At 46.5% G+C, this 15,447-nt stretch overlaps 1 protein-coding gene across 1 annotated transcript in view; it reads left to right on the forward strand.

Moving 5' to 3' along the window:
• The window catches only part of TEX14 (testis expressed 14, intercellular bridge forming factor), a 1,917,691-nt gene that overhangs the window by 1,886,359 nt on the left and 15,885 nt on the right, over positions 1-15,447 (forward strand). The window contains exon 30 of the mRNA XM_086954052.1: positions 2,054-2,120. Coding sequence (XP_086810178.1) covers positions 2,054-2,120 — 67 coding nt within the window. The remainder of the gene's footprint in view (positions 1-2,053; positions 2,121-15,447) is intronic.

Here is a 15,447-nt window from a genome sequence, read left to right on the forward strand (position 1 = left end):
TAATAAGGAAAGTTTGAGAAAACAAAATCCGAAATTATTGATAGCAATATTATATATCAGGCTATTTAAGCAACCTGTATTATATACCTCAAAATCATGTGCCAAAATAAAACAAATATCAATAATATTTTGATTGACAATATTTATTCTGTACATGATATTTCATAGCAAGGCACAGAAACAATATTATGTACTCTCTTTTATTGCTTCCACACACAGCAGCAACAAGGATAGAACAATGCAATTAAGGGCCATATGTTTGTTGCTCTGTTCATATTACAAGCAGCCAGATTCAGAAAACAGGGCTGTTTGCGACCGGAAAAAGGCATTTTTCTATGTACAAATGTCTATTTTGCAGTTCGGTAATCATTTACCGATTCGCAAAATGGCTTAGCTATTCGGTATTAGGAAGGGGGGTGTTAAGAGAGTCCTTTCCTAATAGTGACTCCCAGTGGTATGTAAAAATGTATTGTGACCAAAATGGAGTCACAAAACATTTGCATTTCAAAAGTGACGATGCGTGTCATTAGCCTTCATGGCTTAACAACACTCTTCGTCACTTTATTGTAAATATCCCCCTAGGTGAGAGTTTAGATGAGGAAAGATTCTGGGGCCTCATTTATGAAAAGTGACGCATCGCTGCGTGAAAACAGCGATGCGTCACTTTTCACTGCGCACTCCTTGCGACACCAATGATGCGTCATATTTAATGTATGACGCATCATGTCGCAAGGACTTACAGATACGTCAGTATTTCTGACGCATCTGTAAGCGCAAAAGTGACGCATTGCTGGAGTGTGTCACAAAAGTGACGCAACTCCAGCAATGCGTCCTTTCATATGGGGAAAGCCCCATGTGAAAGGGCTTGCGTCAGTCTTACGCCTGCTGTGAGGCAGGCGCAAGATTTTGACGCAACCGCATCCTAAAAGTGACGCAGTGAAATCTCATAGATTTCACTGCGTCACTATTACGAGGCTTTTTGCGGGGGAACGCCCCCTTTGCATACATTATACCTGACGCAGGCATAATGTGGCGCAGGGCTTTAAAAAGTGACGCATCTACCTAGATGCGTCACTTTTTAAATATGGCGCAACAAGGCGCATGTTTTACGCCGCCGATGCGTCACAAAAAGTGACGCATCCGCAGCGCAAAACTGACGCAAGGCCTCATAAATGAGGCCCCTGGTTTGGGAGTCTGGGTACAGAGCTGCTGTTTCAAAGGTGGAAGGCGGTGCTGAAAAGGAAAAAAAATCAGGAACTGAGTGTTGTGAAGCCAAGAAGGCTAATGACACGCTTCGTCATTTTAGAAATGCAGGACTGCACCATATTTCTTAGAATATGTTGCAGCCCTATTTTTCTCCCTGCGCTGGCGTAAATTAAGCTGCCTAGCGCCAACACAGGCCCCCTTGCACCATAGTGCAAGGGTGTCTGTTTTGAGGGGAAGATTGTTTATGTGCAGGAAGGTACTCCTTCAGGAGGGGGTCACATAAACAATCATTGGCGTTTTGCTGTTTCCATGTGTGCTGCCCGAGGTTGCACACATGGAAACACAAAATTTAGGAAACTTAAAGCATTTCTCCTCATTTCGCCTGTTTAAGACCAAGTTTTCTCTGGTCTTAATTTTGGCACTCCTATTTACACCACTCTTATAAATAGGGAGCAGCGTCTACATCAATGGGCGTTGCGATGGAACGTCCACTACAACACCCATTGCCCACCTGTTTCACACTAAGTGCAGCGTGAAAGGGGGCTTTATTTACAAGGCAGCGTTAATCTATGTTAAGTGGCTTAATGCTACCTTTTAAATAAGGCAAAGCTCATATCGGTTCACAGACCTCATATTTCTTCCAGGATTTCATTTCTCATTTGTTTATCTTTTTAAAAAAAAAAATACCAACCCGTTTGGACTGCAGCTGTGCTTTACTCATATTTTGTACTCTGGTCAGCTTTAACAATTGTCAATGGGACAAAGATGATTACACTCAATATTCTACTGCATGTTTTATGCAACAAAACATGGTTGCCAATCGGGTGACATTGTTTTTTCATTTTAGGTGTTGTTAATGAAGAAGATGAAAAACATACTTTATTTCAGAAGCTTAATTGGCCTCAGCCATACAGGTGAGCCATTTTCAATAGTAATCTCACAATAGACCCATATGTCAAATATGGTTTACAAAATTACAAAAGCTTTTTGGAAAAACTATGCACACTATATTAAGGTTGCAGAGTTCTGCAAAAGTTGAGCTTTTGCGTAGAAATCTGTACTTTTACAATGTTTTAGTATTGAAAACGTCTAATTTTCAATATTTTCTACCTAGATTCAATCTGATGTATTTTCCTATGTCAAAAAGCTATGCAATACTGTTAACCACAAAGGGTGTAGTATACAAACCTCATTCACCGCTCCCTGTGCCCTCCATTCCTTCATGCTAACAGGTTAGACCTCCTCTTACACCCAGAGAAGCAGATTCTTCATCCCAGCCTACAGAGCCTCCACCTACATGCCTGGAAATTGAACAACTCAACCTGTATTCCTTTTTCATGCCCCCTGAAGTGGTAGATGTAATATTATGTTCCCCGAACACTCCACAAAGATGGTGTATTCAAGCAGATGGAATCCGTTCACCAAATGGTTTGTGGATAACTCGATAGACCCTCTTCAAGCTAACAGACATTCAACATTTTGCCCTCCTCCTAGCACAGCAAGAGAGTACATTTAAAGGGCTACCCATCAACTTTGTTTGTTTTCTGCTTTTTACCAGATTAACAGTCCCTGTTTAAGTCTTCGATTGTTATAAGGTTCTTAAAGGGCCTTACAAACAAGTTTCCCCCATTCTTTCTCTATAATGTCTCAGTGGGACTTTAATTTGGTTACTATATCCCTTACGCGGTCACCGTTCAAACTAGTGCACAGCTGTCCGTTATGTTTGCTCATGTTTAAAACTGTATCTCCCAGCATCAGCCAGACGTGTTAGCCACTTGCATGCCTTTGGTGTCAAACCGCCTTTCACTTTCTTCTTTCCCGACAAGTTAGTTTTCATAACCAATCCATCACCTTGTCAACCTCCTTTCCTCCTCCCACCCAATGAAGGAGGATGAGAGATTATATCGCCTTGACTCTAAGAGAGTGGTCAACATCTAAATGGACAGAACATGCAACTTCAGAATGGATGCCCAGCTCTTCATGGAATTTGTGGGGAAAATAAAAGGGGAAGCAGTCCACAGGATGATATTATCAAGATGAATTATCTCATGAGGTGCACAAAGAACCACCAGAAGTTGTTTAAGCTCCTTCCACCTGAGCCAGGAGCTCTACTTTTGCGCTTGTGTGCGGAGTGGCGGTAGTGGACATCTGTAAAGCGGTGACCTGGGCTTCTCTCCATACGTTAGTTAAACATTACTGTTGGGACTCAAAAGTGAGGAGGAAAAGTCACTGCACAAGCTTGGTTGTTCTGGATTTTTTGATATGATCAACCATGCACCCATGCTCTCCGGTTGGGGACTGCTTGGGCAATCTATTCAGAAGGTGAGGAATCTTCAGTTAGAAGTATCCATCAGAAGAGTTACTTACCTTTGGTAACAGTCTTTCTGGTGGATATTCCATCTACCTGCCGATTCCTCAAAGACCCGACCTCCTCCCTGCATGGCTGGTTGTTCGACAGGTCTTCTTGATGTGGCCCCAACATATTTATAAATACTGCATCTGTCTTCCTAAAGCTTGTCTCCTCCATTTACCTGGCAGGCCTGTATAAAAATGTATGGCAACTGGTATTAACACGCCTACAGGGGTGCTTTATAACTCCAGTGATGTTCCAGGCATACTGAATGTTGCACTGAAATGCAGCTTATTTCCTTACCAGCTTGGGGGAGCTAATGAAGAGTTTCTGCATCACAGCGGTGCCTGGGATATTCAAAAGGTGAGGACTCTGGTGTTGGTTCCTCCTTCACGGGAGGTCCGGTGGTTGTATTATTGGGGGCGTAACATCTTTGCTTCCTCCAGTGTGCTTTGCGAGCGTTCAAAACTCTGTGTGTTGGCCAGGGCTACCTCCAGCTTGTGGGATTCTGTGGAGTCCGTTTTGCCACACGTCTCCCACGATCGTGCCTGCGCTGATCTACGGTACCATGTGTTGGATGGTCGGGAGTTGGTCGCGTTTATTCTCCGTGCGGCTTTGGATGTTGCTGATGCTCTCGGTAGTGCTATGGCCAGTTCTGTGGCTCTCCGTCACCATGCTTGGTTACGGAATGGTGTTTTTCCTGAGAATGTTAGGGAGCATCTGGTTGCCCTGCCCTTTGATGGGGTTCTTTTGTTTAACACCCACGCGGACTTCGCCATTCAACGTCTTCTTGCGGCGCTCCATCCTACTCTCCCTCCCTAAGCTTGGCTTTTGATCCTCCGGGGCTAGGTGGGAGGCGTTATCCCACCTTCTTCCTGGAATCTGGTGTTTTGAGTGGCCTGTCTGTCTGTTCTGTGTGGTTTGACGTGCCTTCGGGGTCCCTAGGTTGTCCCCTCTCTCCTGTTGGCTGCTGGTTCAGCCCTTTTTGGCAATTTTGTATTTTTTGGGGGCTGATTGATAAACCGTCTGTGGTTCTAACCGCAGGTCCGTATGTTCTTGTTCTCTAATGCAGGATTTGTTCCCTAAGAGGGGTTCCCATGTTTTCTTTGGAACATGTATTACCCTAGGAGGGATACTTGTAGCTTTTGTAAAGCTCTGTCCGACGCTGGGAGGGTGTGGACTCCCCTTGCGGGTTCCTCGCCTTTCCTGGTGTTACTGTATACCGCTGGTGGATTTTCTTTCCTCTTGTCTAGGCGTAGCTTGTGCTGCTCCAGGCTCTGTCCTTTTCAGTATCGGCTGCATCGCTGGACCAGCTTTGTCATGCCTTCTGTGGCATTGTACTGTGATATTTCCGTCCTTTTGTTGTCTGACTTTTTGACCTGGTCCTCTGTCTGGTATTCCAGGGGGTTTGGATTTCTTGTTTTTTTCCCTGTGTTCTGGTGGACGGTCTTGTCAGTCCTCCATAATTCTGACTCTTCTTGTTGGTCCCACTTCTTTCTATTGGTCGGTTTCGTCTGGAACGGCCTCCCTTTAGGGGTTGTTCTGGATTTCCCTGACCTTTGCCTTTGTCTTGCGCTCGGGTTGGTTTGGGCGCTCGGCTTCATGGTACTTGCCAGCTGCCGGCTGTGTACGCCTGCTCTTCTGGCCCACTGCCTGGGGCCTTGGCGTGTGCCCTTGTGCCCTTGCCTTTTGTTCTGCTGGAGCCTTGCAAGACTAAGTCTTTCTTCTCTCGCCTGCCTTTCTTGACTGTGACTCGAGGTTAAGGCCGGTTCCGAGTCCCCTTCAACTTGTGTGTTCTCCTGTGGGGGCCTTGCCCCTTTTCTACCTCTTCTCCTTAGAGTTTGGGGTAAGTTTTTCTTCCTCTGTACTCCTCTGCCGTTGTGTGTCCCTCCGGGGCTTTCTGATGGAGGTGCCTGGTACCTTGGATGGACTGGGGTTGTCCTATCCTCCCCTCGCCTCGTCCTTGTTTCCTTCTGCTTGATGGGGCTGGGCCGCCTTCTTGTCCCCATTTCACATCCCCTGCTGGGGCTCTGTGTTTTTTCCTGCTGGGAAGCTCTCTTGCAGACCCTCCTCCCTTCTGGGTATGGCTAGGGTATCTATTCTACATTAAGGAATCTGCGGCTAGTAGTCTCTATCAGATATACAAGTTACTTACCTTCGGTAACAGTGAATTTGGTAGAAAGGTTTCTAGACGCAGATTCCTTCACGACCCTCCCTTCCTCGCCGTTCTGCGAGGACCTTCAGCTTAGTCTTCTGCACTCGCCTCCCTCCGGGTGGTTTTTGTCTTCTGCGAGTGTCATCTTTCCCTTCCTCCCTAGTGGGATACTCGTTCTGTTGTTGCTACACTCCTTCCTTTCTGGTGATAGGTTGGGTGGCCCATGGGTACTTCTGCATCCCTGCACCCTGGTCTTCCAGTGTGGGGCCTACTCATTGCTTGCACTTTTGACTCCTCTGCAGTCCTCTGAGTTGGGGGCTCTTGGTTGTACCTCAACCCTTTGTTCTTTCCAGAGAATGCGCCTCTCCTTCTTGGTGTGGTCTTGGGGTACATTGTCGTTTTTCTACTGTTCTGGCCTTGTTGTCCCTCACTGTCACAGGCTGGGGTTCAGGGCCTCTTTCGTCTGTTGTGATGTTTTCCACCTGAACTCTGCCCCTGAGAGGATGTCGTAGTTGCTTGCAGGGTTGCTTCTCGGTAGCTGTGCTCTCCTCTTTCCTGCTCTGACTTTCGGTGCCACTGTGTCTGGCACCCTTCCGGATAATGCTGTTTCTCACCATTCGTTAATTTCCTTTCTGTATTCTATTTTTTTCGCACACTATTCCCATAGTCTCAGAGTTTTTGGGTTTTTGATAGCTCCGCTTTGTGATGCGAAAAAGTTCTCAGAAGAAAACTGACGTCGGCTTGCCTGGGTGGGGCTTATGTCCCCTTGCTGATGTCACACCCACGGACAACATCATGGCGGAGTCACGGGGTACCACCCCCCCGGCGCGCAGAGATGCTATGGCAAAGAAAGTTTTCCGGATCCAGTCTCACGCCTGGGGATAATTCAATGTTATGAAATCTGCGGCTAGAATTGTCCCTACCAGATACACGTTACCGAAGGTAAGTAACTTGTACTTCAATAGTAAAGATAGGCAGGATTCCAATTAAGTCTGGTGTGGAGCTCATTGAGATAGTGAAACCTCAGAAAATAAGGGACATACAGAGTAACAAAAGCACAGTAACTTAGCTACTCACAAACTACTTGCACCACAATTTTAAATTGACAAAAATGTATAAAGTTCTAAAGTACGTTGAAATTCCAGCGGTTGGGTGGAGGGATTTAAAATGAGGGTAAGGTACGTGACAATACCAGCATTGGACTTCTTTGTATGCCAAACTCCATAAAAATGATCAAGCACTGCCTCAGAGATAGAAGAGCCTAACAGAAGGGCATGGCCATGTCAGTGTTCAAGATGGCTGTGCAGGCGATGAAGATCCAGCCACGGTAGTCCAATAATTACGGTTTTCAGGCTTCATTCCTAATCTCTCCTCATCCGCTGTACTCTAATTCATGGGCCTGTTCTACACAGCAAAATATCTGGACCGTGATGCGAGGAATTGAGGCTTCAGATTATGGGCGCGTGGAGCGATCCAAGCCTTTGGAGACCTTGCAACAACACGGGCCGCGGGCAAACCTGAGGATTGGGCTAACGAGCCCTGCTGGGCCCTCGGCGCTCCGACCAACATCATTTAATGCCCACAACCTGCTGTGACCTGAGACCCGGTGCTGCTTATGCTTTGCTGCTGAGCCTGGTGAGTAGCGCCTGTGAAAACTATGCCCGGGCAGCCAGGTGGTGACGAATGCTGGGCAGTGGGATGGTGCCAACTAACAGCTGCCTCCTGAGATACCGCTATCCCTGCATTGGCTGCTGTGTACGTCGCCTACAGTGGGTGCGGCCAGTTATCCGTCTGCCACCTGGGTTCCCCCCATCCTTGTGTGATTCCGTGGCTGTTATTGGGCCGCAGCAAGACAGCTGACTCGCTCACTGCGTCCCATGTATGCAGTCCTCTTTGAGCCCCCAACCTACTTTTCCAGTGACTACGACTGGACAAGCACAGCTCCGCACTGAAATCATGGCGGGAGAGTGCGCTCAACCCACCACCCAAAGCTACTGACCGACGCTATTCCTACTGCTCGGTCCTATTCTTCCCCTTCTTGCTCTGAGACGTCTCCACCTGGCATCCTTTTATATCCCTCACTCACCCCTATTTGAGGATTGGACGACAGTGGGGGCATTGTGCAGTTGTGTCACCTCATTGCTGCACCCTTTGGGCGTTTGAATTACCTTAGTACCAAACACTGGACTGTGGGGATCTCGCTCTGGCCTCCCCCCACTTCGAGATGTTGGGGTAGTCAAAGCCCCTGGGCACTGTTTGAAGTTCCCCAGCACTTACATGCAGTTTGCTACCCTACCCTCTCTCGGTTGTGGCTCTGGCTGGCCCCATCTGTTACTCTGCTTTCTGCCTTTGACTGACGTCTCCTGCTGTGACCCCCCGTCCGCAACTATAGGAAGGGGAGACCCCAAGCAAAGTAAACTTCCATTTGAAATGGACCAGGCAGTCTGGTTGGCCAGAATCATTGTCTGACAATGAAGAGTGGGGATCTGACCCTACCACTGAGGAATATATTACTGGGCCCAGCGCCATCATGGCAGAGCTGCAGGCTGGGTTCTGCTCCATTGACCCCTAATTTGACCCCTTGATGAGCGCATGGATAGCATGAGGGAAATAATTGAACCTCAGGGTACCCATCTGGATGGTGCAAAAGAACGTCTATCAGGCCTGGTAGACGGCGCTTCCTCCCTCTCTGAGCTCCTGGACAAGATGGAATGACTGCTCAAGACTGTGGCCATCAAAAATGAAGATCTCAGAGCGAGATCATGCAGGAGCAATATTTGCATCACAGGAATAGCAGAATACACCAATATGGGGTGCCTGAACACACTTGTAAAAGATCTACTTGTCGAACTGTTCAAACGCCGAAGCTTCACAGACACCTTTATGGTGGAGCGAGCACACAATTTGCTGGGGCACAGGCCACCACCAGGGACGTCTTCTTGTCCCATAATTGCACGCTGACTGAACTTCAGGAACAGAGAACAGCGCTCAGGCTGCCTCACTAGCAGGGCCTGTTGCAATATCAAGGATCTGCCATCTCTTTTTAACCTGATTTTACATTGATGGTTCAGGAGGCGCATCGTACATTTCAAGGCATTAAAGCACTTCTCTGCAAAAGGATCTTAAGTATGGTATGCTGTGCCCTGCCATTCTTCAAGTAGATATAAATGGAAAGGCCCATTTTTTTGTTCTCTCCGACTGGAGCAATATCCTTTTGTAAGACTCTTAACCCTAGTGCTGCTCTGTCGCCATGGTCTAGCCCGGACCATACACCTGCCGACCTACAGACCTCACAGAGCATGGACCTATTTCCTCCTGTTTGAGCTTCTGCCCCTGAGTACTCGATGGTGCTGTCCTTGAATGGGTGGCCTCTTGAACTCACTTTACTCACCAGGTTTTTTGACAGGACAATTCTGTATTTGCCTGTAACCAACTACCATAACGCATTAGTTGTTTTCTTCATATGAGGTCTGTTGACTGTAGCTTTGTACACCATTGTGGTGTATACCATATCTTGTTTTTTGGGATTTATGTTTGCATGTGGATTTCTAAGGGATTTACTGAGCAGTTTGTTTCTCCAAGTGGGGTGGTGGGGACTTGTTTATTTGGGGATTGTTGTTGTCCTTTTACTTCTCACTTTGCCATTGCCCGGAGGGGTTTACATACTCTGCCACGCTTACCATGCAGGCTCCCTGCTTCCAATTGTGACTGAGATTATGCCGGTGCAGGCCTCATTAGCTGAGATTACGTGCTTAACCTGGAATGTGCGGGGCTTAATAAAAAACTCAGAATTGCAAACAAGTGTTGGCTTACCCCAATAGACATGGGGAGAAGATTGATTTCCTGTGGGAAATGCATCTCCCACCATAAGACTTCCCCATCTTTGGAAAATCTTGGTGAATACATGGGTACTTTTCCACCTGCAGCTCTTACTCAAGGGGAATGTACACACTTATCCACAGGAGTGTCACCTTCAGCCTTACCTCCAGCTTCCTGGACAAGGAGAGTCGGTAATTGGTACCGGCCCGTATCTGGCTGACCACTGCGTACTCCTCATGAATGTCTATGCCCCCAATGTTGATGATCCTGACTTTTTCAGGATCTCAATTTGATGCACCCATACTGTTAGCAAACCGCAAGTGTCCTGGATATTTTAGGACATCATGGGCACCTACTCCCTAAAAGACCAATGGTGAAACATACATTCCACTGTGCCTGCATATTCCACTGTGCCTGCATATACATTTAATTCCACCCTCGCGTGCATCGATTACTGGCTTTTGTCGGCTGACGCTCTCTCCTGGCTGGGGGGCATACCTCACTTACTGCATACACTATCAGACCACTCCCCTGTACAGCTAACTCTTAGCACACCGTTTGGCGTAGGACTTAAGAGAAGATGGTGCTTTTCTGGTGGCGTGCTCATGGATGCAGTGTTCCATACGGAACTTTGGGAATTCAAACTGGAGTACTTTGACCTAATCATCAGCTCTGTGACCCGTCAGGCCCCCATGAGGAAAGCCTTGAAGGCATATATCCGTGGTATATGTATCTCGAAACACGCTGGTGTCCTCCGGGACATTTGTAATAACACCACACATTTAGAGGCTGAACTGACAAGATAGGTCCGACATGCAGCGCCCTGGTGGTGCCCAATTGCATCGTCGCTCAGCACTGATGGACAATTTCTGCTCCGTGGCCAAAAGAGAGATCTTTTTTTGGGAAAGTATGGCCAGGCTGGTTGATACGGAGAGGGCAAATCCCCAGGGCGCACATTGTCACACCTTCTCCATCTAAACAGCGGTCCCAACTATATATCTGAACTCTTTCATGACAATGGCCGGCAGGTTGCTAATAATGCTGATATCACTGATGCCCTACTCCATTATTATGAGCAGCTATATTCCACCATACTTTCTGAGGGCGTTGACGCCAGAGCGGCAGACTTTGAGGAGGTTGCAATGGTGTGGATCTTGGATGGACAAGCAGCGTACATTTTTGAGTGAACCTTTCTCTCCAAAGGAAATAGCACAGGCCATTATTGCATTAGACGGCACTAATGCCTCCAGCCTTGATGGTATGCTCTTGCTAAAACCTGGAAAAGACCCTCACCTTTGCACCGCATACAGACCCCTCTCCTTACTAAATATTGATAACAAAAGTTTGGCGAAAGTAATATCCACCAGGCTAGCAAAGTTGATTGATCAGATCATCTCACCGGTCCAGTCAGAGTTCGTCCCCCAGGGGTCCACGTCCTTCAACCTCCACACAGTGTTTGTATTGCTTCATAGAGTCTCACTGCAGATTCCTGCGGCAGTTGCTCTAGATCAGAGGTCTTCAAACTTTTTGATGCCGAGACCCCCTTGTAAAACCTTTTTAGGTGTAAGAACCCCCTTCCGACAAAAGTTTCTAGAAACTGGTACTCCTCCTCATCATCAACTTTTGACAACCATAAATGCGCCTGTTAGACCTCATCACATCCCTCCATCATTCATCCACCCACACTCTCACACATCCATCCATCCACCCTTTCATCCTTCCATCCATAAATCCATCCTTCATCCATCCACCCTTTCATGCTTCCATCCATACATCCATCCTTCATCCATCCACCCTTTCATCCTTCCATCCATACATCCCTCCTTTCATCCTTCCATCCATACATCCATCCTTTCATCTTCCATCCATACATCTATCCTTCACCAATCTATCCTTCATCCATCCACCCTTTCATCCTTCCATCCATACATCCATCATTCATCCATCCACCCTTTCATTCATCCATCCACTCATCATTCATCCACCCACCTATCAAGGTCCTCTAAAGTTGATCTCCAGACTTGCTTAAAGCGACGGCAGACTTGTTTTAATAGTCTTGCAGGTTGTCGTTATACCAGGGGGCCTACGGACAAAAAAAATCGACCATGTAATTTCAAAGGTGCCTTGATATTAGCTGCGGATTTTAACCATGTTGCAAAGGCCTCAGCCCCAAGATTGAAATCCTCTTGAATTATGCAAGGAATATTATTTAGGGTGTTGGCTGAAATACCTTTCCAGCATCTAGTTTTGCTATGCAGGTGAGGGGATCTATAATCCACAGCTATAGCTGGGGGAAGGAAATCAAACAATACTGCACTATCATCGGACCAACAAATGGGTATACTATTTTGGAAAGTAATTCTTAAGTATTGAAGAAAATTCCATCCAATTTGTGTCCTGCTCTGTGAGTTGGGGCTATTACTAGTTGAAGTAGACCGATGCTAGAAAGCATCTCTATAAGACCACTTGAGTCTTGGTTGTCCCTTTCCTCCAAATGAAAGTGAAAATCCCCTAAGATAGTCAGAGAGTTCTCAGCTATAACTGGCTCTAAAAGCTGCTTAAGTTCTTGAAGGAAAGGCTGTCTAGGTCCTCGGTTCTGTAGATCAATAGCCCTCCAAAAGTGCAAGTGGCTGAGAGGATAAGTTTGAAATTAGTGGCCTGACACGTATGGGTATTCAGGCCTGACTCAATGAAGCATTTAAATTGAGATTTAAAAACAATTGCTAACCCTGCCCCCATGTGTCCCATCCTATCTACCCTAAGGATAGAGTAATTATCTGGAATATCTTCAATTAGGTCGGGTCCTGAGGCTGCATTAGCCCAGGTTTCAGGAATGAAGATCCAATCAGGTTCCAGGTCCTCTACATCTGTCGCAAACTCAACTCTGTGTTTTGCAAGGAAGCGAGCGTTGAGCAGTAGCTCCTTATATCCCTCTACTTTACCTACGGTGGTGACCAATGGTTTTTTGAATTCTCCCTTTCTGTGAGCAATAGAAGAACTTCCACAGAGGGGCATGGAGTAGCCGCATGAAATGCAGGAGTGAAGTAAATGCTCCTGCCCACTTTCCAAGAGAAACACAACACATTTATCGTGGTTATGACTCACCTTTCCTGATTTTTAATAGTGCTTCCGCAGAGTAGGAGCTAGGCTTAGGAACCTCTATACTAAAACAGCCAGCATGCCTTGCGCAGGGCGCTATCCGGACGCGGATGGGCGCAGATGGGTTTGCCTTTGGAGCAGCTTTGGCGCGCCTGTGTCCTGCCCTCCTTCCGGGGAAACTAGAAATGTACAATGCAATGCAAGAGAACGGTGTCTGCCCCATCCGCATCAATCGAGCAAAGAAAGCAGCACTACCCCTCATCCCCCGCAGCAGGAGCCCAGAGAATAACAAAGGTAAGTGCAATATGTGCTGTTTTCAAACAATTAAAACACTTAAAATAAGCACAGAAATAAGTCAGGACCTCTTCAGGAGCCATGCGATTCAGGACGGCACAGTCTCCACATACACCGCAGACTTCGTTTCCTTCCAGGCCCTCTACTCATTTTCTTTTTTCTTGTACGCAGACAATATTTTACAGTCCGCTCATAACTTTGCCCCTATTATTTGGGAAATTATCCAGTTTGGGGGATTCTCGGGAATCCATATCAACTGGGTGTAGTCGGAACTGTTCCCTGTGACTGACACTACCTCTGTGGTACTGTGCAAATATCTGCTGCAGTGGTGCAATGACTCTACCAAATATCTTGGTATTATACTCATTGGGCTAAGAAGCAGGTGATCCTTCTGAACTATGGCCCACCATTGAAAAACTTATGGTACAGATCGAGCGGTGGATACAGCACCCACTTTCCATGGCAGGGCAGATAGCTATTATTAAAATGGTTGTCTTACCCCACTTCCTTTATCTCTTTACAAATATCCCCATACCCCTACCCAACACCTATTGCCTCCCACTCTGGAGTCTGCTGCTGCACCTTATTTGGGCTGGCAGAGAGGCCCTGAATTCGATGGGATACCTTTGTGCTTCCTTATGACAGAGGCGGTTTTGGTGTCCCCAGCTTCCAAATGCACTACCTAGCAGCACAGGGACAGTTTACTTCACATTGGTTCCATGCAGACACCAGACTGGCCTACTCCATCCCATAGAGAGATCAAGCGGAGGAATTTCCACTATCATCAATCCTACTGAGCAGAATCAAATCTGATCCCGCTGATATCCAAACCCGGTCCACCCCGAGTTGGGTGTGGAAGAAACTCAATGATCTCTTCAGGACACACCCCCTATATTCTCCTCTACGCTTTGATCCGGGAATGAGTGGTGCAACACACATTGAGCCTCATTTATGAGGCCATGCGTCCCTTTTACGCCGCCGGTGCGTCACTTTTTGTGACGCACCAGAGGCATAAAAAATGCGCCTTGTTGCGCCATATTTACAAAGTGACGCATCTAGGTAGATGCTTCACTTTGTAAACCCCTGCGCCACATTATACCTGCGCCAGGTATAATGTATGCAAGGGGAACGTATTGACGCAAGAAAGGGTCATAGAAGTGAAGCAGTGAAATCTATGAGATTTCACTGCACCACTTCTAGGACACAAATGCGTCAATTTCTTAAGACTGACACAGGCCATTTCACATGGGGCTTTCCCCATGTGAAAGGTCACATTGCTGGAGTTGCGTCACTTTTGTGACACACCCCAGCAATGCGTCACTTTTGCGCCATACAGATACGTCAGAAATACTGACGTTTCAGAAATACTGACGTATCTGTAACTCCTTGCGCCATGATGCGTCATACTGTAAATACCTCACCTATTTCTTTACCTCCTCTCTAGCTCTACCTTTCTCTCCCTCAACCTCACCTCTTTCACTATACTGATCTCTTTTTCAGTGTACCTTTACTATTTTCTCCGGTCTCTTGCCCCTTCCAAGTTCTCTTACTCAGGATAGCCAGAGGACAAGCTCTAGCCACAGAGATAGAAGAGGACAGAAAATGTGGAGGATGAGAATTAAGGTGAAAAATTATAAAGTTCACTGGATGGAGTGGTGAAAATCCTTTGAACAGTGCTTTGATTGTTCTTGATGCACTGAGAATACAAGTTTTTAATGAGATTGATCAGAAGAAGATCTGTCAACAATTTCAACCACTTTGTGCAATATTAATAAGACATGGTCGTCCTCTAAACATCCACCAAGTCATGCTTAGTGTGTCCAACGATGGGAGGTACATGCTTCTCACACTCTAAGGGGCATATTAGCAAGAACCTTGTTTAAATTATCGCCGTTTTAGCGGCAGGAAACTGCTGCTAAAACGGCGATAATCACCTATACCGTTTATACCTCTACGGCCGATAAACGGCCAATAAACACCTACAGCATTTGTAATGCAACATATTTTGTATTTACGTGACTTAGATGTATTGATTTTACAAATAACAAAGGCTTTTAATTTTTTTTAAATAATTAATACTGAAATAAAAGTGGTTGTAATTTATAATGGCAATAGCAAAACTTTTGTAAATAACTTTTGTGAAGATTATGTTCAGTGTATTTTATTGTGACGAAAATCCAAGAACAGAGGTGAAATATTAACATCTTTTTGTGACATTTGTAATAAAGCTTGAAACATTGAGAGAACATATGTGAACCAGTGATGCTGTGGTGGTGCTGGGTGATGCTGTGGGTGCGCTGAGTGATGCTGTGGTTGCACTGAGTGATTCTGTGGTTGCGCTGTGGTGGTGCTGAGTGATGCTGTGGTGGTGCTGAGTGGTGATGTGGTGGTGCTGAGTGATGCTGTGGTGGTGCTGTGGTGGTGCTGGGTGGTGGTGCTGGGTGGTGGTGCTGAGTGATGCCGTGGTGGTGCTGAGTGGTGCTGTGGTGGTGCTGAGTGATGCTGTGATGGTGCTGAGTGTTGC

The sequence above is a fragment of the Lissotriton vulgaris genome, chromosome 2_1 (assembly GCF_964263255.1).
Source record: "Lissotriton vulgaris chromosome 2_1, aLisVul1.2, whole genome shotgun sequence".
Taxonomy (NCBI): Eukaryota; Metazoa; Chordata; class Amphibia; order Caudata; family Salamandridae; genus Lissotriton; species Lissotriton vulgaris.